This window comes from Oryzias latipes, chromosome 7, assembly GCF_002234675.1.
Source record: "Oryzias latipes chromosome 7, ASM223467v1".
In the NCBI taxonomy this organism is placed as follows: Eukaryota; Metazoa; Chordata; class Actinopteri; order Beloniformes; family Adrianichthyidae; genus Oryzias; species Oryzias latipes.
Window position 1 is genome coordinate 21,797,683 of NC_019865.2, and position 23,199 is coordinate 21,820,881.

Sequence of the window (23,199 nt, forward strand, 5' to 3'; positions counted from 1 at the left end):
TTTGCGGGTTTCTTCTGGGCAGCGCAGATGTCAGTGCGCCTCTGAAAGCCTTCAGCACAGCCAGGGTGTTACCTCTGGGTCCCGGAACAGCTTGCCATTCACAAAAAGTTTATCAACAGCAACCACCGCGCGTGCTCCAGCAGACAGGTGCTTCCTCCTCAGCGGGAAGAGGATTTTCCGCCGGCGGAGGATCTCGCCTGGAAACTGATCATTCACGCTGTAATGTGTGTCCTTCAGCTCTCGTCCTCTGCTTTTTACCTGCATCTTTTGTTTATAATGTTCAAATTTAGCAACAATAGGACGGGGACGCTGATTGTCCGGCCTTTTTCCTCCGAGCCGGTGAACCCTGTGGAAGGAGATCTTCTGGACTTCTTCCTTGGGGAGTTTCAGGTGGACCTCTATAAAGGACTTAACAATGTTCTCCGGGACTTCCCCTGCCTCTTCTGGAATCCCTGCGAACACTAGATTGTCCCTCATGCTCCTCGCCTGAAGATCCAGGAGGGTTTCCTTGATGGATCGGTTTTCCTCAGAGAGACGGGCGGTGTCGTGGCCCAAGATCTTCACGGTCTCTCTGAGGGCCTGGTTCTCCGCTGCGAGCTCCTGCACCTGCTGTTGGCTGAACTCCAGAGACTCTCGCAGACCTTGGAATTCCTTATGGAGGATCTCCAGCAGATTTAAACGGCAATCAAGGCTGGAGAGCCTTTTATCAATTGAATCCAGGATATCACTCATGTTGCTGCCTGGGGAGGAGGCAGCCCCCGGGGAGTCTTCGGGACGGTTGCGTTTGGTGGACGGAGTGGCGGTGTTGGATTTCTTCATGAGGCAGGTATTGAAACACTCGTCGATGTAATTCTCCAGATCCTCCAGGTCCTCCAGGTCATCCAGGCTGGCAAATGCTTGACAAACTTTTTCAGATTTTTATTTTTTAAACTTTCTGGATTATTTAAATATGGCGGTGTAATTAAATAAATCAAAAATGTTTGTTCACAACTTACGCGCCGCCAAGTAAACTCACCACACTCCTCTCGTCGGATCTCGCGATACTACAGCATCACGTGTCCTACTGCTGACTCCTGTCCTATGAATATTTCAAGCATCAGTAGCTCCCAACCTGCACATATTGTTGATCGCGCAATTAGAGTTAAAGCCACAATCTAATCATCCAGCCATGATAATCTTCAGCAAACAGAGCCTGTCAACAAAAGTAAAAGAACTGTGGCCATTAGCTGGACAAATAATTACTTTAAGGAAGTGTAATCAACAGTGTTTTACATTATTAACCCCCTCATGCCTGAATTTGTTTCCAATTACACAAAAAGTATGTTAATGGTTTTTCCGTTTAAATAAAGTGAAGTCCTGGAGCAAATGCTGTGTTCCGAATTTTTGACTTGCAGAGCAAAGGGATAAAACTATCGTAAAAAAAAACAGTTTGGCAAATTGTTCATTCTTTTGGTTAAGAATGGAAGAAGGTTTTTCTAGAAACTTAAAAAGCCTGTAACAAAATGAATTAAAAAAAATAAAAACTCTCTGGAGCATGAAGGTCCATGAGAATCACAGCAGAACCCAATGCAGAATCCTTCTGCTTTGGATTTGAACTACAACTACACATGGAACAGGCAGCTCCTCTTTGAAGATTCAAAAATAATTGCAAAAATCCTTTAGGCATAAGGGTTTTTGCTTTTAACAAACATATTCTGTATTTTAAAAACTAATTTTGTATGTTTATCAAAATTACTTTGCCAAAGGTTTCCTTTTCTTAACCCCTCTCGAATAACCTTGTTTGGGTTTGACATGTTTATCATTCACCTGGCAACATTCAGAAAGGCGGTGCTGTTTGGAAGGAATGTGATTCATGGCGGTGGAGAATAGCTGAGATGTTTCCCAATTTCACAGCATATTTGTACCATAGTCAGAGCAGACACCATTTGCCCACAATATAGAGGTGAATATTTAATGAACTACTGCCGCTCTGCAGAAACTATGTCCCAGAAAACACGTTTTTTGATTTTGGATAAAAATGGCATAATCCTAATTGATAGACCACTAGGAATGCTTTTACAGTAGATGATCTGATTGGAACATCAATATGATTAAATAACTTTATCTACTTGAGCGCTTTTCTTTTGTCTTTTCACTGCTGCCTTTTAGAATTAATGAATGAATGCTTCAGAGGCTTTGGCGCCCCCTGCTGGCTAACTAGCTTCTGCTACATCTGCTTCTGTTGACCTTCCCATGGCTTTCATGACCCATCACGTCCACAGAACTCCAGTCTCTGCTAACATGTTGGCAATGTAAGAGTTAAAGCCTAAAAAAGAGGCATTTTAGAACAACTTTTGAAATGTTTTCACCCCAACTATAAGGCAATAAAACAGGCTGTCACTTAGAACAAAAAGGGTTTTATTCCACGATATAACCTTAACATTTTGACTTCCGCAATGCGCCCCTCTGTATCATACGTTGGTTAGATGCTGTGGGTCTGCACGTCAGCAGCGTGTGTGTCCGGTGCGTCCACCAGAACTGCAGCCCATCCACCTGAGCAGCTTCATCATCATCATCGCTACAACACCTATTGAGACGCAGTCACTTCAGTCAACTCGTTATTGCTCAGATAAATAAACCTATGCTACAAGAAAAGAAAGATAAGGACAGGGAAAGGAAAAAAAACCCACAATTCTTATATTAAAATGAATGTACTACACACTGAAGTTAAAAAAAAAGTAATATTTTACTTTGGGGAGAGTTTTAGGGGATGAATACCTCAACTTCAGACCCCATGACTCTGACTGAGCATGCAAAGAGGTTCCAACGGAAATAAATGTAATCCTCCTCACTCTTAATCTGGGATTTTATGGCGTAAAACTCCTTTGCGCTGACGTAAAATCCCATGCAGCACACTTTACATCCTATTTTTGTTCTTTTTTTTTATCATTTACACAATCACAAACAATTTATAAGAAGAAATATATATAATATATGTAAAAATACAAAAAAACCCTAAACATTGTAGATCTGGACAACAATTGAAAGAGGAGATAGCACCGTTGTTACAATGGATGGAGGGACGGGTCAGGGTGTGAGGAGACGAGGGAACGCATCAGTGACACATCCAGGCTTGGGACTCCAGTAACGGTCAAACTTCAGAAACATCAACATAAAATGTTTTTTTTTCTAAAAAAAACGGCTGATTCTCCTCCATCTCTTCATTTTCTCATGTGTCCGTCCTTCAGTGTACAAGTGACACAAACGTAGTCCTCCTTCTCGGCCATCTCCGGCGTCACCCCAACGCACACCTGGTGGAACCACTGGTTGCAGCTGCCATCACACTGGACCCAGTCCACCTGCAGACACACACCACCACCCAAGCGATCCATGAAAAAGCAACAACAAAAAGAACTCTTTTGAGCTGTTTTAAGAGTTCCCAGTGGTCTTTTATGGTTATGATTATGCAGTTTTTGGGCGAAAATGAAAAAAGTATGTGCCATTTTCTAGGACATAGTTTCTGCTAAGCGGCAGTAGTTCATTAGAAATTCACCTCTGAGTTGACTTCTCTGTTGTAGAGTGGACCGCAGGTTGTAGCCTGCCTAGTGTAGTTTCTACGTCACAAATAAACTCTTTTTCAAACAGCAGTTTTGCGTCTGCTCCTGATTCACAATGATTTGAATAAAAAAATACTTAGAAATGCCATTTTGAGCTTAACTTTCTTCATATATGTCCTCCATCATCAGAAAAAGGCCACAAGGACATTTTAAAAACACCAAAAACACATTTTATTAGCAGAAAATCTGTTTTCAGCTGTTCAGAGACTTCTTGCAAACGTACTTGTTAATAAGTAAACCGCAGTTCCTCCCGTGACGACTTTTTAAAAAATTGCATCTGATCCATTTTAACAAGAAAAAACGGTGTTGAAATTAGGGTTGCACGATATGAGGAAAACTCGCGATATGCGATATTATTGATCAATGTTGTGATGACGATATAACTTGCAGTACATGAAGAAGTAGCAAAAACAACAAAAACATTTCCATTTCACAGCATATCTTAATTTAAATAAGAGTTAAAATACCTTAAATTATTCTCCAAATGACCCTCATCAAATTAGGACGGCAACGTCTAGCATAAAGGCTCCATCCGATTGGTCACAGGAATAAAGGGATTTACAGTGATCCCTTGCTATATCACGGTTTACTTTTCACGGTTTCGCTACTTCACGGATTTGGATTGTGCATTGTGTTCTGCATTCTAATTGGCTAAAAAGTCACTCAGCGAGTAGCTCAAGAATGGGACCCTTTGATGAGCCGTTCATTACAGTTCTCCAACATAATCGATGGTGGCATGTCGGTGTATAAGGATCTTTAGCAAAGAAGAAAAAAGAGCGACAACAACTGCCTATCAATATGTTCCTCTCCCGAACAAACACACCTGCAGCTGCACCGCGGGCTTCAAAAGGAAAAAACGCTGCAGAGGATGCAGCGGCTCAGTATGAAGAGCAGTGAAAAAGAAGACCGGAGTCACTATCTGTCCCACTGTACTTTTTTATTTTTTTCATAATCATTTTAAATTTTCTTCCGTTTAATCCACTCGGGTCGCGGTGGGCGGGGCTAATCTCCGCAATTTAAAGCCTTCTGTTCTTATCGATGATTGGAATTATTATTTGACAGCACACTACAGAAGTTATTTGTTGAAAAAACGTTTCTAAAGTACTTTTATTCTTTAAAAAAACAATTGATTTAGCCTGTTAAATGGTTTGTTCTTTCTTTTCAATGTATAATAGTGTATTTCATTGTATAATAATTGTAAAAAAAATAAAGGTTTCTACTTCACGGGTTTTGCTTATCACGGGTTCTATTTGGAACGTAACCCCCGCGATAATCAAGGGATCACTGTATTCAATTCATTAAATAGTTCAAGTTGCCATAACATTTTTTTGGCACATTTACGGTTTACCATTTATTGCGATGTTTGCTGCGATAAATTTGTGATTAATTGTGCAGGCCTAGTTGAAATGCATTACTAACCTTACTCCTCCGACCTTCATGCGCTGCCTCAACATGCAGACGTTTGCAAGATACTTAACACCAAATGAAAGCTCGCAAGATTTTCTGTAACAAGTTGACTTGGGATCTCTGAGTAAAATATAGAGATGTAGTCACCTCAAAAGTAGACAATCCAGCCTTTTTCCCTCTGCTTTTGAGCAGAAACAGCTCAACTCAACTGGGACGATCTGACAAACTGATAGAATTGAATGTAAAACTGGTTTAGGATGAGTTCAAATGTTGGAAGATTTGATACTGAGCACAACAGTACAAGCTACAACTTGTTGGAAGAATCGGTTGTACAAAAAATAGAAAATAGAATTTCAATTTGATAAAACCATGGAGGTGCAGGAGTTTGGAGATTGAAAACAGGGGAGAGACTCTGGTTTGGTTTTTGAAGTGACTTCACTAGTGAATAAACTAAAACATAAGAGTAAAATGTATGTTAGTAGAACTGCATTCCTCACATTTTTTTTTACATTTTGCATTCTGTTTTGCAAGTACAAGTTTGCAATGTGTGTTATGAAAAATAATATTGTAAAAAATATTAAGAACGAGGATTGTAAATAAAATAAAACTTGTAGTGTAGTCTAGAGAAAGTGCGCTTATTAAAAAAAACAGAAGTTTTCAAACAGGGTAGTTCAAAAGTTTCTGTTCCCAGATACAGATTTGAATCTCTCTTACTGAATATCACCTGTTGATTGGGCGTCATTTGAGAGGTGGAGCTGTTTTAATCCACAGAACCTTAAGCTCATTAAAACACTTAAATATTTAGCTTTGAGTTTCCAATACCGTTTGTTTTGAAGTCAGGCATAGACCCTGCTCATTTTTTCTCACCTCGTCTCCTTCTGGTAACTGACAGTCCTCCGCTGGACACACAGCCATCTCCTCATCCGAGTCCTCGGACTGGGAGAAGTCGGAGCGTGGAGAGGATGACGTTGAAGCCGACCTGCGCTGAGACTTCTTTTTAGTCATCTTCTGTCTTTTGTGAGAGTGCTTTCTGTCCTTCCCCCTGTGTTCTGCATCCAAACCCTCCTTCTCCAGATGCCTCTTTATTTTCCTCTCAGAACCAGCTTCTTTGGAGCTGCCGGTACCATCCTGAAACACCGGATCAACCCATTACAAACAAACCCCCCGAAAGGGTGAGTTTGTTCCCTCTGCACTGCCTTACCTGGTTGAGCGACACGTTTGTTCCCTGAGAGATAAACTGCATGTGTTTGTCGCGGTCCGTGGGTTCCTCCAGGAGGGGCGATCTGCATCTCTTGGCTTGCTGGCTGCTGGCTCTGTCCAGTAAAAAATGATAGAGGCTCTGGACTTGGGGCAGGCACACCTGCAGCAGCAGCCCTTCCACCATCAAACCCTCCAGCTCTGGGCTCAGGCCTGACAAAGACACAAAGGTTTTGGGGTGAAGCAGAGAGAGGGCTAGTTTTTATCAGCCTCTGGAGGACGCCCGTACCCTGCAGGGGGATGCATCTCTGCTCCGTGTAGAAGACGGTCTGAGCATGGCTTGTCCTGTTCCACTCTGGAGTCAAAGAAGGAGCCTGCATCGAAACATTCAACCCCAAATTTAGCATCTACAAAAGGTTACCTGCTAATATGACGTATCAAGGAAGACAATATCAATGACCTGAGTGTTTTTGGGATCGTTTTCACAGCCTGACACCCAATGGGTTAGAGTGGGAGGAGTTCTAGGCCTCTCCTCCAGCTCTGGTAGCTTACACAAGACCTGCTGCGCTCGCTCCTGCCAGTTGTGTGTCCTCTCCACCAGATATCCAAGTGCATCGCCTTCTGGCAGGCGCACCCCAATGCGCTGTAGGGATTCCAGCAGAGAGAGCACTTTGCTGAGCGGAAGCTTCTCTGAGCGCTGGCAGTGCGGGCAGAGCCACGGCTGGGTGTCGCAGGAGCCCGACGAGTCCCTGACGCAAACGCTGTGGAAGGCGTCCCTGCAGAGCTCACACTGCAGCATGGCGCCCATGGGAGCCTTCTGGCAGAAGCACACCTTCAGGTCCATACAGTCTGCTGTGGGAAGGAGCTTTGATTCATTTGCTGCCCTGAGATTATAGAAGGTTTCCATCTCCCTCACACGCAGCTCCTCCAGAGTCGCCACCTGTGGAATAGAACGATAGCAGCCGCTCATTTCCCTCCAATCCTAAACCAAAAGAATTCCACCAAAAGGATCTGCCCATCTATCTTTGTTTCTGACCAAAAAACTAGTTTGTGCTGCCTGCTCAGTGTTTATGTCGTTAATAAAATGACACACATTTTCTCCTCCTGGGAAAAAAACTCCAAAATCATACACATCCTATTTACAGGAAACAGATTCACAAGCAAACGTGGAACCCTTAAAGCAGAACTGTTGCTGTTTTTCTCCAGTGGAGGAAAACCTGCAGTCATCTGAACTGCAGACGTGCCTTTACGGAGCACAGGTTATGATATTTTAACAGGGAGAGATACCATCTTCTCTGGAAGAGCATCATTGCAGCAGGCTCGCTTCACCATTTGTTTCTAGTGAAATTCATGTTTGTCAGAAAACAAATAAGGAAGTTTGCGCTGGAAACTCACATACCGGTTTGTTCTGTTTTAAAACCAGCTCTACTGTTATGTTTATGGAGCCTAAGGTTTGCTGTACATTTTCAGAGAATTGCCTGTCTTTAAATTATTATTTTTATTACTTATATCTCCAGATTAAACTAATAAAAAGGTATTTGGACATTTTTTTCTTGTCTGTGAAGGTAACACGTGGCCTTTTTGAGTCTCCTACTTTGTGTTTTACAGTTTTATGCTCAAAACTACACATAAAACTTGTGTTTTTATATTTATTCTGACACTTGCTTGTGATATAATCGACAGAAACGAACAGATAATCCCATAATTGCCTGGATTCTGTCCTATAAAAAGCTTAACATTGTTGTTCACCTAAATGTGAGCATTAGGAAGGACTTTATTGGTGTGTAAACTGTGCCGGTAATTAAATTGAGGTGTTTTACAAATGTGTGCAATTGTGATGATTATTGCTTCATAAAACAACTTTTAAAAACTCAACCACTTTAGCTCTAAATGTCGTCTTTGTATCCAGAATAACGTACAGAGCCGGTCTGTCTGTTCCGGTATTATGCCGGTAAAAACAGTAACATGTACCAGCTGATGGTTAAACTCACTGCAGAGGTAGGATCTTTGGTCCCCAAAAGACTTTTCTCCACGTCGCTGATGGTGTTGAGCCGCGCCGTTTTCTTTTTGTTACTTTTCATCGCGTCTTTTCCTTTCCTGGCCTTCCTCTTGAAAAGACCTGCAGCCTCAAGCCGGGGACACAGAACCTGGACGGAGGATAAAGACGTGAGTTTTGACTGGGAGACGATAACTAGAACGTCTCTTTCTGCTGCTCCTCCCGTCTGTTTTTTATAAATACGAAATAATCCGTAATATTAGGTAAATGACTCATATGCTATTTAACATGTGTAGTTTGTCACTATTTTAACAGTTAGAAATATTGAGGCTAAAATAAAGACTAGTGTTTTTCAATGTGCCGACCCATTGCTTGACCATTTTAAATAAAGATTTACCGGTAAATGAATTTTTTTTTTTACAAACCTTATATTTTTACACAAACAGTTAGTTTTACATTGAAATAAGAAACCATAAGGGGGAATTTGCGATTTCCACTTTAGTGAAGGACTTACCTCCAGTAAGTTCTTGGTTAAGTCCTTCTGAAGGAAAGCGGCTGCAGCAGATTCCTTCCACTCCTGCACAGCTACCAACAAAGTCTCCAGCTGGTCCAAAGGCTCCAGGTGGACCTGAATGGCTTGTCCCCGTAACACCATGTCAGAGAGGCTGTCCACCATCAGCACACAGCCACTGGTCTAAATGGAACAGATTAAAGCCATAACTCTTAGAATATTCTTTGCGTAAACGCATCAAAAATGTTTGACTTTTTTGTTCTAACCTGAAGCTCGTCGGCCTCCTGAAGCCACTCGCTGGCTTTTCTGATGGTGTCCTTCAGGAGGAGACAGTTTGGGAGGTAGGCGGGGATTCCAGATGCTTTTTCAGCAGCAGCGCTAAGAGTCTCTATGGAGTGGGGGGGTCTAATGGGAAAGACATACGCCTCAGTACATTATCAGCTCAATTCTCTTTGTAAAGATCCTTTAAAATGACCTATTCTCCAAACATTTAGTAACTGATAAAAGCTCTTCTTTTAAGCAAAGCTTCTTTATGAAAGTATAAAATTTCAATTATGTCAAGCTCTATTAAAACTGTAGTAAACTTTAAAAAAAAAAAGTCTAAACACTTAAGAGAGTTCTAGGAATTGGCCCTGAGATTAGTTTTTTGAATGAAGGTAGGAAGTGAAGTGCATTCCTGACAGCCATGCCATTAAAGCCATTAAGAAGCACTAATGACAGTTAAACTGAGTACCAATGAAATGAGGGCAAAACTAAACGGGATGCTCACTTTTTTGTTGTTCATGTTGGATATTCTAGCAGCAGCATTTTGCACTAGCTGTAATTAAAATGAAGCAAAATCAGGAGCACCGACGACTGAATTTAGTCATAATCAGTGCGACTCTAGGAAAAAGGCCAATGTTTAACACATGATCAGTGTTTGGTTCACAGGATCTTTTTGGTGTCCTTCCTCCGTTCTTCGGAACATCCTGGAGTGCTCCCTCTCACCTCGCCTTAAGGAGGCTGCTCGCTTTGTCCTCCCAGTGCTCTGACATGGTGAGCTGCTCCTGAAGACGTGCCATGGCTTTTTCCACAGACGAGTGGGGTGCCAGGCCCACTCCCTGGTCAATGAGCATCCTCATGGTCTCCAGAGTGAGGGTGGCGGGCTGGGTGGCGGCCTGCTGCACCGCCTCCAGCCACCGCGCCTGCTCCAGCCTCACTCTGAGTTTGGGCAGCTCTGGCAGATCCACGTCAAAGTCGAAGCTGACGTCTAACAGGCTCTGGATCTCGGCCACGCTGAGAGATTCCTCTGCCAAGACCTTCTCGCTGTGCTGCTGGAAGTCTTCGATGCGATTCAAGAGTTCCTAAGAGCAAAGAGATCAAACACAGAGCGAGTAAATACCAATGAGGATGGTCAGGTTTGAGTCCCACTCCAATCATTTGTTTTTATCTATTTTCAAAGCTTTCCCAGTGGTCTTTTAATTATAAATATGCCGTTTTGAGCTAAAATGTAAAAACCTGTGTTGTTTTCTATGAAAGTTTCTGCAAAGCTGCAGGAGTTTATTAGAAATTCACCTCCGAGTTGTGGGCAGGACGTCTGGCGCAGAATAAGCCCGCCCCCACTTTCCGTCACCCATCTGTGTACACGTTCTCCTGCTAGCTTACAGCCCTTTACACCCCCCACCAAACATTAATGGTGCTACAAAAATGGTGAGCAACATTGGAGTTATCCAGTCGTACAGTTCAGAGCCAGATTCCAGCTCAGACTACATGGATCTATTTGTCTGCTAGTGGATCCATCAGAACGCAGCGGAGCGGGGAGCCTGTGACCCGCTAATTTTAATTTCTACGTCACACCTCCAAGCTTTTCCAAACGGCATTTCTGCATCTGCTCCCTGATTCACATTGATTTGAATAAAGAAATACTCAGAAACACTATTTTAAGCTTAACTTTCTTTGTAAATGTCCTCCATCATCAGAAAAATGCCAGAAGAACATGTTAAAAACACCAAAATGATGATTTTCATCTGAGTGGGTCTTTAAAAAGAATTAGCGATCAGGCTTTGTGCTACAGACTTAAACATGATCATACTGCTGTAGGACCAGACATTGGAGCTTCTCCTCCGATTACCTTCAGCATGGGGGCCTGAGGGAGGCTGCAGCACAGGTTATACAGCTGCCTCACAAAGGAACTGAGCTCCTCCACAGTCAACTGGCTGCGTGACTTCCCACTTCCACATCGATACCTGTTTGACGATGATAACCATTTCTTTGGAGGTACAACTGGATAAGGAATGTGTTTATCAGATCGAATTCGATGGGATGTCTGGTCAGGTCTGAAAGTTACCTGGTCTGTTTCTTGCCGTTTAGCAGCTGTTGAGCCACTGAGGCGCACTTCTCTGCATCCTGTGTGACGAGACGCAACCGCCGCCGCAGGTCGTTGTCAGGGAACAGCTTGGACTCGGACTCAGAGAGTAAAGAGCGAAAGACGGGCAGGCCTGAGGAGAGAGCACAAAGTCAGTCACAAACACAGGTCTCCAAAATGAAACAACCCCACTCTCTGCTGGATCCTTTTTCTGCTGGTTTTCTCCTCACCTTTCTTCTTTTCTAGCTTAGCTTCCAGAGTCTCTGTCACACGACAGGCCCATTCATCGTACAGCTCAGCTCTCTGCTTGACAGCACTCATCATGGGGTACAGCTCATCCAGCGTGTATCTGTAACTGCAGCCACAAGAACTTCTCTCAATTCATGGATGCAAGACCCTAAACACCAAACTAGTTCTGCCGTTTACCGTCAAAACCTGCCTTTAAAACACACAGTCACTTTGATGCATCATGAGTCTCAATCCACTGGACTTACTTGAGTGTGTAGTTGGTGACGGGGCAGCTGCAGAGGTCACCGATGTGGTACAAACAGACCAGAACTCCAGGGCTGCAGGGGCAGGTGATGGCAGAAAGGTAGCAGGTGGTCCTGCACTTGGCACACTGCCGCTCGTCATCCTGGAGGTGATCGTACTTTGCCTCTTTGAAGTCCAAGACGCCCTGAAGGAAGGAGGGAGAAAGAAATAACAAAGCAAATCAGGTAAAAGCAACAAAATATAAACTTTTTTTTTAAAGCGACAGAAAAAAACCCATATAGCTTTAAGACGAGGATGGAAGGCAGAGTGCAGTACCATTTTCTTCGCTTTCTCTCTCAGTTCCCGCTCCTCTTGGATCATGAAGACCATGTCTTTGTGGACGGCTGAGGCCAGGACCATGTTGAGCGTGTCTGCTTTGGCGGCCATGTTGCAAACCATCTCATCGTGGGAGAACACGTTGTAGCGGTGCAGCATGCGGTAGTGGTCCACACACTGTCGGCCAAGTGGCATCTGGAGATGTGTGCAGAACAAAAGACAGAAAAAAAAGAGTTAGTTTAGATTCTGAGCGATGGATTTTATAGTGCTGTATTTTTTACAGATTGTACTTAATTAATCTTTCATGAAGTATAAACGTTTGATGTCAACGGGGATAGATGAGAGTTTGAATGACAGTGTTCCCTCGTTTAATCGCAGTTCACCTGGCTCCTGCTCTCACTGTTTCACAGATTGTTTTTTTTTGGTGCAATTATTCAGCACACCGTGTTCTGCGTCCAGATTGGTTGTTGACCTTGTCAATCAATCCCCTCTGTGCCATGTCTCCTGTTTTCAGTTTGCCACATTTACACAAATCTTCGATGGCGATCAGATCTTGGTTTGATCCTATAATCCTGGACTTATTTCTATGTGGGGGTTTGAACTTTGAGAGTTTAAACAGAACAGAAAAGTGTGAAAATGTTCATGTCTGTCTGAAAAAAGTGCATAAGGTGTGTAGTGAGGGGTTTTACAGCCTTAAAACATCTATTATCCTACTAAATTTCACATATCGCAGGTTATTTTTGGGACGCAACTCCCACGATAAACAAGGGAACACAGCACTCTTTTTTGTCATTTTAAACCTGCATAACTTTGTGTGTAAGGGGGGGGAGCGACAAACATTTTAGGGCTGAAAGAAACACGGCAGCTCAATGGAAACACTATAACGGAGAGACATAGCGGAGGACATGAAGAAATAAAAAAGGGCTAATTCTCCAGCATAGAAACAGCAAGACAGAAATTAAATAACTTGATTACTTTTCTAATTTTTTTAATGTTCTGATTTGGGCAGCCGTGGCGCAGAGGTAGTGCGGTCAACCTATGATCAGAATCTCGCAGGTTTGGTTCCCACCATGCCTGTCCTTGAGCAAGACACTGAACCCCACATTTCTCTTGGTGGTTTTGGTTGACACAAGTGTTAGGCACCTGGGCTGCCGTCAGTGTGTGAATTGGATTGTGATTGTAGAGCGCTTTGGGCCTTCAGGTAAGGAAGACAACTGCTATACAAGGATACACCTTTAAAATAAACTTCCTGCTGTAAACCGTAACAAAACAATTCTTATACTCTGACTTCAATATTAGAATGTGAACCTGAAGCTTTAATGGTTTTGTTTTCCCTCTCCAGGATCCAGGAATGGAGCAGAACTCTTTTGTTCACAGCTGGAGCAGAAGCTGAGATTCAGTAACTAACAGAGATTTCTAGAATTAACTTAGAAGTGGTAAATTAACATTTAAAGTAAACGTCTGAACACGCAGCGGTTGGATTTTCTAAAATGTGAATGACATTAATGTTTTGGGCTTGTGTGACTGTAAGGCATAAACATTTTGTTTTTGGGGTACAGCTCATATGAGTGAAGCATACCCAGTCTACAGTGCAGAAGTTGACCGCCTCGGCAAAGTTAAAGCCTTGGTTGAAGCCGCTGTGATACGCTCTAGGAAACGTGATGACAAACTCTCCAGCACACTGGTTTGTTCTGTAAATCTGAAACAGAGAGACGTTCAGAGCGTTGCTCGCTTGAACAGACAGCAGAGGATCGTGAGCGCAGTCTCCTTCATATTTACTGGGACTCCGTAGGCCATCAGGGTGTTGGGGTTCATGATGGTGACCAGCTGGTGCAGCAGGTCAGGCTGGGACTCGAACAGCTCTGGAGCCAGTTTCTTCATCACACTCTCCAGCTGCTCTGCAGCAAAACCAGGCGCTCCGTACCAGGTTTTGGGTTCCCCCCTTACAGAGAAAAAGGATCAGAGCATATAAACTAAAGCCAACCAGCTTAGTTTCTCTAAATATTTTCTGAGAAATAGAGAATGCATAAACAAAGGAGGAAGGCTGGAATCACTAATGAGGTGGTACCAGTGCAGGTAGTTGATGGAGTAGCTCCAGTGATCCTCGATGTGCCAGCAGAAGGAGGAAAAGCACATGCCCACATAAAGCCACGGCAGTGTCATCCCACAGATGTCAGCCGTTACGTGAGTCAACACAGACGGGTTCATCATTGCCAGGTTGTTGAGGTTCCAGCCACATTTGAGGTATTTCTGCCAGAAGGACACAGAAATGAGGACAAGTCAACAAAAAGATCAACTCCTACAGAGAAAGCCACCTGTCTCCAGACGCTTTTGGGAGTTTGGTTTCAGAGTCTTACCTCATCTGCTGGGGAAACCTTAAATTTCCCGTTGGGAATGGGGAATCCACTCCCAAACTCCTTCGAGGCAATATCTGCTCCATATTCAACGGTAACGTCCTCATCGATGGCTCCAACCAGACGCCAAAACTCTTTCTCCACCAGCTCTGTGGGTACCATCTGTATGGATAAAAGCAGAGATGTCTACCTTTATTAAAAAAAAAAAGGAGTATAATTAAAAAAAGAACTCAATCTACTTACATGAACTGGCATATTAAAATAATCTGATTTGAATGCATCAGCCATTTGTCCAAAAGCTCGGAGGGAGTAATCTCTGGAGGCTTGTTCGAACCCAAACGCCTCATGAGGTTTGCTGCACTCCTGTGGGTACAATTCAAAACAAACGTGAACTTCGTGTCACAAATAAGTTAAGTGGCTGTTTAAAAAAACGCTAAACAAACATAATATGGTTACTTGTACAGTATTTTATTGTTCTTGTCAGTAAAGTTAGAGAGATTGCTCTTCGAATACCAGTTGTCTGCTTGTCAGGATTGAGTAAGTATTAATTTTGTCTTTACAGACACTGGCTATGCAATGCATTGTGGTCCATATTTGCCAATCTACTAAGCATCAATGCACACTAGTTTTTTGCAGAGACTTTTGGGAAATTTCTTTTTGGAATAGTACATTTGGACAGCACCACAAAATGGCAAACACACTATATAGCGCACTATGTAGTGAGTAGTGAAGGAATTCGGACAAAGCCCAACTCTACCATCTTAAAATTTCCTGTGAGCCAACTGCATGCCCCTCCCCCACCTGTGAGGGCGTTTCTGTCTAAAGCCCACAATGAATAAGCAACGCTTTCCATTGAAGTTATTGATGTTTCTTATTATACTTTCCTAAGTAAACTCTGGCTCTAAAAGCTCTCAACTCGAATGTCAACCATTTGAACAAAGTTCCATCTGCTAATCTCTGATCAGACCCACAAATGGAAGTGAACTTTTGTTAGGAGGGCCGGCCAGCTTTTCTGTCTTTAGCGGATCAGCTTTCAGCTTTCTTTAGTTTTTAACAGAACACTGTGTCTCTTCAGAACTACAACTGAATTTACACCTGAAAAACAAGCTCAAACTGAAATGGGTTCTTTTTGTGAATCATTTTCCCCGTTTTCTGTCTTGTTCCTACCTGTTGACTAACTGACCACATGATCCGACTTCACCTTGGCACATTATTTATTATCTGATTATTATAATCTCTCTGTGGATGCTGTCACATTGTGTCAACACTGGAAACCTGACTGGCCTTATAAACTGAGGGCTAAAAACAAAAGCTCTCAATTCAAGATGTATAAAAATGGTTCAAATATGGTTGGCAGCTTTACAAGAAGGACATTTTAATATGCTTTACTCAGATAAAAAGCTTGATCACATCTTAAATATCTCATGGCAGCATATTTTCCTAGAATGAAAAAACTAGAATAGGATGGAGAGTGTTCATCTGTCAGGCTGGTCTGTAGGGAAACAATGTTCCTGCAGATTGAACTCTCCTTCTTTATGGGTCTGGGTGACCATGACCCATGCTCTTAGTTATGCTGCTCTGAGCTAAGGCTGACAGGGACGTCTTTTAGGGAGCACTGGGTGTCTTTCCTCGCCTTCTCCATGTCAGACCTTCAGCCACCTGATCTCTACTTGGTCCTTAAATGTAAATTTCATTGCTTTAAGTACCAACTTGTCTTTTTTGTGTGTGTTTTGGATCTGTGTCTGTCTTGTTTTCGCCCAAGAACAAGCTGGGTACAGGGGAATATGCTAAAAATAATTGAATATTTTCAGTTTGTTATTTTTCCTTTAACAGATGGAATGACTGAACTAGACCCAACTGCTTTAAAAATAATCTTGAGTAGCTTCATTTTTTGTTTAGCTCTTTAAAACAAACACAGTTAATGCTTTACAAATGAATATCATAGAACTAAAAAAAACAAAAAACTATTTTTTTACTGTGAAAGGATGCGCCCCATGTGGGTTTGTCTGCAGGTCAGGTGCAGGTGGCCCCTCCTAAGTGGAATAACTGTCACTATCATACCCATTTGCATTGCTTATGGGTTCCATGCATTGACTGTATACGAGAACTGAACTGAGTGACCCCTCCCCTCTCGCGTCCAAACAGGAAGTACCGGTTTCCACTGGTGCCAAAAAATCAAAATCTCATCGACTTCTATTGAGGAATAAACAGCTCTTACTCCGTCATTAGTTTTTGTCAGAATAATCATTCTTGCTCGGATCCGTTTTTTTAACATGTTCTTGCAAATCTTTTTTTTTTTCCAAAATATTTTTATTTATTTCAAGTTATAAACCGATCAATCGGATGCTTCCATAAAACTATTTGGTCTCGTGTCAAACATTTGAAGTGTTTGATTGGCAGATTCTCCCGAGCACACTTTCAAGTGGTAGTAGGGACGAACAAGATCACTCCTGGTTAGTGCAAATGGTTGCCATAGAAACGGTGACTCAGCCTGATTCCTGACCAATTACTCCTTCCTGATGTTGTCTGGTTCCAACATGGTGGCATCCATATCGTGAAAAAACGGCGACTGAATTGACTTCATTTGGTTGGAGCTGGTAGTAAGTCGTGGATCTATGGATGACATCACACTCACTGGCTCCTGTTCTCATATAGTCAATGGTTCCATACTTTTTGACCTAATGTTCCTGAATTCCCATGGGACCCACGTTTTGGTCCGTTTGCAGCCCACTCCCATTTACAACCCAAACGGATAATAAACGTTGGGCTCATTTACCCACATCGGCATGGTTTGGGTTAAAAACCTTTAAAGAGGTTAGTCTAGGGTGTGTTTATTGTCACCTGAGCCAGACACTTGGGGCACCTCCAGTCTCCTCTGGGAACGTCGTGGAGGGGGGGAATCAGACAGTAGGTGTGGTAGCTGTCGTCACAGCCGTCACACAGCAACAGGCGGTCCTCGTCTCCCCCACTGGCACAAACCAGACACACAACCAGATCCACCTGGACAACAAAATAACAGAACACACAAACTAGCTTCTTTGTGTCTCTGTTTTGTTAAAAGTTTGCAAAAACCTGAAACAAGGTGGTTTACTGACTGGATTTGAAGTAACCAGGGGGATCATCTTCTTGTACCGTGACTTGGATTTGTCATCTTCACTGATTGGTTCTTTACTTTCCAGCGGTTCCTGCTTCACTGAGATAGGAATCTCTTTTTCTACAAGACAGCAACAAACACCAACATGATTGGAACTTAATGACTTTGCTTTTACAAGCAACAAAACTGGGTTTTAGACGTTCATCATCTTTTCTATCAGGTTGGTAGATCTGAGTAGGAGTGTAAGTGCTTTCACATGGTTTTAAATGTCACAGCAGATAAAAAAACGTCTGACCTGGTTCTGGTTTGGCGACAAAAGAGCCCATCCTACGCCTCAAATTGGGTTTGTTTTCCCCGGCCTCACCTGGTTCCGTCTTCACACAGGTGATCTATTTAAGAGGAGACAAGTGAAACTGGTGGGCGCTTGAGACAACATAAAACGTGACGTTACAGGAAGCGTGCGGCGAGCAGAGCAAAAGCCGAATGTGTGCGGTTCTCACCTCACACTTCATGCGCTTGGCTCGGCGCGCACTGGGGCAAGTGTCAGTCATGGGGGGGGGCAGCCTCTGAGCCTGTTCCTGCAGCTTGTGCTCCTTGTTGTCGACAGTCTCCTCTTGTGGGACAGGCTTCTGAACGCACTGCAGGAACACAGTGGGCTGTTAAAACCACAACCTGCCGGCTGTTGAGCAGCACTTGGGTGACTGTGGAAACACCTTCAAGAGCAGCGAACAACTGGACTAGTAAAAAAATTTAAAAAACAGGTGCAGAAGGTCAAAAAACATGAGAAATTAAAGCAGAAAGTGGATTTAAATGTATATTCTAATTTGTTGGCATAAATATTTTGAAGATCCACCACTGCAGAGAGTAAACTTGGTAGAAAAAGTAGGTCAAACTCCATCACAAGCTATTTGGCATCCATAGGAAGAAGACTGTGAGGAGGATTTGGTTAGTAAAAGTGGGTTGCCTTATCAAAAGTATCGGAAATAAAACATGCCGAATCGAAAAGGAAGGACTGAGTGGTGCTGAGGCAGCAGGCTACTTTCATAGATCACTGTGTTCACAAAACTGTTAGAAAGCGTGTGCAAGACCATGACACGTCACAATAAAAGCAGGAAATTAAAAGGAAATATGTTTGCAGAAAGAAGAGAGCAGTTTGATAGCTATATAAATTGATATTTGTGTAGATATCTGAGCCTCAGACTGCTGTTTAAATGTGGAAGTCTGCTTTAAAGCCTGATGTTGATGCTTCTCCATAAAGTCTCTGCAGCAGCAGAACATACATCACATTTTAAACCACAAAAATAAGACAAATAGTAAAAAGTTCAAAACAAAAAGATATATTTTTTTAAAATGATTTAAAAAAACAACAACAACCTGTGCCTGCTTTAAGTCTGCACATATGAACCCCCAAAACCTACGGGTAAACATGCATTTTGTTAATAATGATGAAGAGCGGCTTCGCGATCACAAACATACCTGTTCAAGTTCAGGATCAGCCTCCAAACGCATCAGTTTGGAAGCCAGATCTGGTGCCTAAGGCAAGAGAGAGCTTTTGTAATTACACAATTTAAAGTGACCCGTCGAAGAGGCCACGCAGAACCAATTCAGAGGTCTTAGACGCTCTCTTGTTATGGAATGTTAGGGCTTGAAAGGACAACACATGGCGCCCTCTGATAATTAGACTTCACGTTCATACTTTTTTTAAAAAGGGAAAGCTGGATGAGCTTAAAAACGACAGCAGTGTTATAGAAACTTATCTTTGGTCAGTTTGGGATAGGCACAAATCTTTTACACAACCGTTTGGTCCTTAAATACAAACGTTTCAGCTGAAATAACATGCTCACTAGCAGGAGAAGGGAACCATTTTTTGGGCAGAGCGTCCTTCCAATGCTCACCAGTAGGTTGGCGCCGTTCTGAAACAGGGTGTAGGGATAGAGGATCCTCTCATAGTGCCCCCGCAGGTGCGACCCGATGGCTTTGCCGGGTGAGTAGCCCATCTGCAGAGCAATCTTGGTCCATCGCCGATCCTGGCAGACAATTTCGAATCCCCCCTCATCTGCTACCAGCTGAGACGACAGAGACTTCGGTCAGAGCTGAGATCAGCACGTCACACTGCAATCAACAACCAACCTTATACAGCTTATACAGATCCAGAATCTTCCGCTCTACATGAGGAATCTTCAGGGAACATCCCTGCAGATCCCAAAATTTGGCAATCTTGTCCAAGAAGTTGAGCTTGACTCTGGTTTGTGCCTAAAAGAAAACAGTGAGACAATCAGAAAAAGACCCAAAAATACAACAACAAATCAATAAACTCTATAAATATAATAATAACAAGTAAAAAAAACAGTTAATAATCACACAAACCCGGTAAAACAGTTTGTAATTTAGCAGAAGAGTAACAGGAAGAGGGAACTAGATTTTTTTTTAGCACAGCAGCACAAAGAGATAACAGTCAAAACCGACATAATCTGATTAACAAAACTCACCTCCAGCTCATTGAGCCTCTGAATACGAGGAACAAAATGCAGTTTGTCAACATCACAAGCAAATGGAGGCTGCCAGTCCTAAAAACAACCACAGGGAAGTTTGAAGGTCAAATATCTGTTGCAGTCGCCGAACATCTCACCAGCAAAGCTTTTGGTTTCTGCCATCAAACTTTTGGGGGACTTTGAGGCCGATTTTCAGGGCTAAGAAATGAATCAAAGGTGATATAGAAAAGTGAAAGAATTCAAATGAGGACATTTTTTTTAGGTTGAGAATCAGGGCCTGCTGGTAGTGAATCACACACTGCTCCTTTTTCACTTAGACGCACGATCAAAAGTGCAAAATGGACTTTAAAAGTGCAATAAACACATGAAGGACCCCAGGTTTTGGGTGCCAAGGGTAATCAACATCCCCCCTAACGTTGCACAAAATGGCCAGATGGAAGACTCACTCACCATCCAAGCTTACCACAAAGCCAACATGGAGGACAACACCCTCCAACAAGAAGACTGTTGGACTGTTTATCAGCTTGTTTTCATGTCAGTGTTGAAGATCGTGCTAATTTAACCACAACTTTTAAGATCACGCCAATTGTAGTGGAATATCTTTGGTTTATTAATAAAATAAACTGTATTTTCTTTAGCTTCATTGTAGGTTAAATGGTTTAAATTTGTATTTTATTGTGAAATAGAATATAAATAAAATGTTTTTGTTCTGCCATGATGAAGGTTTCAGAGAAGGGCGCGAGCTCAAAGAAAGTGATCAACCTTCAACTGCCACTTCAGGATGCCAATATTCACGTCAGTTTTACGGGACATTTTGTTAGAAATATTGTTTACTGTTTTTAATTTTGAAGAATATGTCACGCATTTGCACGCTATTTTACTATCAGAATGGCTTCCGCATTGCCACTTATGTCAACGCCGCGAGCCTCATGATGACAGCTCGCGGGTGAGCTGTGCTAGCCTTAGCCGAGCTGAGAAGAGGCTCGCTCCGGCCGGGCTGCGAGCACCAACGGCGAGCAGGGACGACAAACCCGCCGTAAAATCACCCACTAGGTCGCTCCCACGCCGCGGGGTCAGCAGCGGACCGGCAGACAGAGCGTTTGGGATTAAAAAAAAGAGACGGTAGAAAAAAGAAAGAAAAAAAAACGGCAGGCGGCTAGCAGCGGCAGCACAAAGAATGAACACAACCGAGCATCCGCCATGTTGAACAGTCCCTTTAAATCCCAGGGCTCGGTTCATCCACGGCCAAACTAAACTCAGCATCCGCGCCGCGGAAACGTTGCAAAGCATTTCTTCGCACTCACCGGGGGTGGTCGGACTTTACAAATCCCCGTTTTCTCAGCGATGGGGCGGATCTTATTGATAAACGCATAAGGATCTCGAAATTCTTCCCAGCTGGGCTCGAAGACCGGGCACTCCGGAGGAGGCTTAAACTCGTCCGGTCGAGGCTGGCTTCCAGTTTCGACCCGGTGGAAGCTCGGACTGGACATGTCAGGGCAGGAGCCGACGTGTTATAACTGAGAGACTTTTCACCCCCTATTAGTTTGATTGGATCCCGTATATCGGTCGCCAGAGTCGGTTGCAGCAAGTCGACATCAACACGAGATGAGGCAGATTACACACATACTCTATACACACACACACACACACGTACACATCCACGCACAGTGAAGAGAATGTTCCAAGGCAGAGAGCACGTCCGCCCAAAAAACTAGTTACTAGACAATTTTCTAGTTAAATGGCCTCAATTTCAGCAATTTTTGGTTATCAAATTGCTTTATTACACAGGTATTGACAGTAAGATTTGCGAATTCAATCCATTTCCTTAATGTGTTTTTATTTATACTTTACAACTACTTTACAGTTAATGTCTAAAATTATGAATATGTATGAGGGTATGTTAAGTTAAATTGCAGCACGTTGGAAACAAGCTGAGTTATTAGAAAACCATTTAAAAAAATATTCACTAGAGTAATCAAGACTCCAGAAAAATGAGGAGCACATTTATGTACTTCGGATGTTTTTCCCCCCTAAATAAACAATGTACAATAATTTCATCTATCATTCATGTAAAGTTACATAAATGTACTAAATTTTAGCAAAGTTGTTCATTCTTAAATAGATTTAGATATACCTGCAACATAGTTTTATTTCAACCCTAGCTATCATAATAACAATAATAATAAAGATTATTATTTTCTTTCTTTTTTTTTGGGGGGGGGGGGTGTTTACTTGACACTGCTTTCACTTTAACTTTTAACAAATACTAAAGCAGAATGCATGTTTATGTTTTTATTTTTGTTGATTGTGGTGTACTTTAATCACATATATGCCATTTCTGTCAAGTTTTAAAGCATTAAAATCGGAATGGAGCAATAGTATGATTTTTTTAGACTCAAATGCAGACAATCTTTCATGGTAACAGCGTCAAAGGCGGCCATAATAGTAAAAAAATTCTATTCAAAACTGAATCAACGGATTCTGACTTTTTATTTATTTTTTAAACCGTCGAACAGCTGGACATGACAACGAAGTGTGGTCAACGGGAAAGACCAAATGTTAAACATTTGGCCACTTTCTGCTGTAATATTGACATTGAAAGCCTGTTTTAAGACGTTATTATATGTTTACACTCGCGCGGATGGATACCAGCAGGTGACACCTCCTGGCTACCGGGAGTCGTTGTTTAAATAGCCAGAGTGAGAAATTTGATTGGTTGTTGCTCACAAATGTTTGAAAACATCTGCCACTCAACACCAGCTTCGTCAGTCAGTCAGTGGAGGACAAAAATGGACTCCATTAATAAATAGGGCTTTTTCTCTATTTATTTTTTCACATCTTATTATTTTTATTATTTGAGAACCGTTAAATATATTTATTTTATGTGGCAAAAAAGGAAAGTTTTTTTTTGATGCTTCATTTTTGCTGGCAGATTGGAGTTAGTGTTTGGAGGTTTGGGGGAAAGCAGATTCAACTAACACTGATCAATCTTTGTTCAAAAAAAAAAAAGCAACAATTTTTAATAGAAAGAACCACACACGATTTAAAGATCTGACCTGGATCATAATGATGTTCTCAACATCCCCTTATAGCACTTTATTTTGACGATGGAGGACATATATAAATACAAATAAGCGTAAAGCTGAATTTCTCAGTATTTCTTTATTCAAACCATTGTGAATCAGATGCAGATGGGGAAAAAAAGCCGCTGGAATAAGCTTGGAGGTCTGACGTAGAAACATCAAGACACCACAAGTTCCCTGCTCCACTCCATTCTGTGGCGTCCACTTGTAGTCAAATAGATCCATGTACGTCTTTGTTTTTCCTCGTCCGAGCTAGAATCTGGATCAAAACTGTACAGCTGGATATCTCAGATGTTGCTTTTCATTTTGTTGCACCAT

The 23,199-nt window shown here is 42.4% G+C and overlaps 1 protein-coding gene across 2 annotated transcripts; it reads right to left on the minus strand.

Moving 5' to 3' along the window:
• Positions 1–2,380: 2,380 nt before the first annotated feature.
• LOC101155110 (lysine-specific demethylase 5B-B) lies at positions 2,381–21,446 on the minus strand. Of its 2 annotated transcripts, XM_011477513.3 has the most exons (28): positions 21,103–21,446; positions 19,796–19,873; positions 19,437–19,559; positions 19,202–19,372; positions 18,783–18,839; positions 17,807–17,944; positions 17,602–17,695; positions 17,308–17,426; positions 17,054–17,212; positions 14,456–14,575; positions 14,216–14,374; positions 13,927–14,108; positions 13,638–13,800; positions 13,438–13,557; positions 11,859–12,053; positions 11,546–11,727; positions 11,282–11,406; positions 11,034–11,184; positions 10,818–10,932; positions 9,695–10,050; positions 8,974–9,112; positions 8,711–8,890; positions 8,192–8,347; positions 6,661–7,140; positions 6,490–6,574; positions 6,205–6,413; positions 5,871–6,131; positions 2,381–3,338 (listed from the first exon to the last, which is right to left on the minus strand). In XM_011477513.3, exons 1-28 carry the CDS (start codon positions 21,286–21,288, stop codon positions 3,201–3,203), a joined length of 4,641 nt encoding a protein of 1,546 aa, XP_011475815.2. In that variant the 5' UTR covers positions 21,289–21,446; the 3' UTR covers positions 2,381–3,200. The 2 variants fall into 2 exon arrangements, with proteins under 2 accessions (XP_011475815.2, XP_020560513.1); XM_020704854.2 differs by lacking the exon at positions 18,783–18,839.
• Between the last annotated feature and the right edge of the window lie 1,753 nt (positions 21,447–23,199).

Excerpts from the sequence above, each read along its gene's own strand:
- LOC101155110 (XM_011477513.3), bottom strand. The coding sequence starts at position 21,288 with ATGTCCAGTCCGAGCTTCCACCGGGTCGAAACTGGAAGCCAGCCTCGA. Across the intron at positions 19,373-19,436 it reads ATCTGTATAAGCTGTATAAG|CTGGTAGCAGATGAGGGGGG; the intron begins GTTGGTTGTTGA and ends CTGTCGTCTCAG. Across the intron at positions 17,696-17,806 it reads CCAAGCGCATGAAGTGTGAG|ATCACCTGTGTGAAGACGGA; the intron begins GTGAGAACCGCA and ends CCTCTTAAATAG.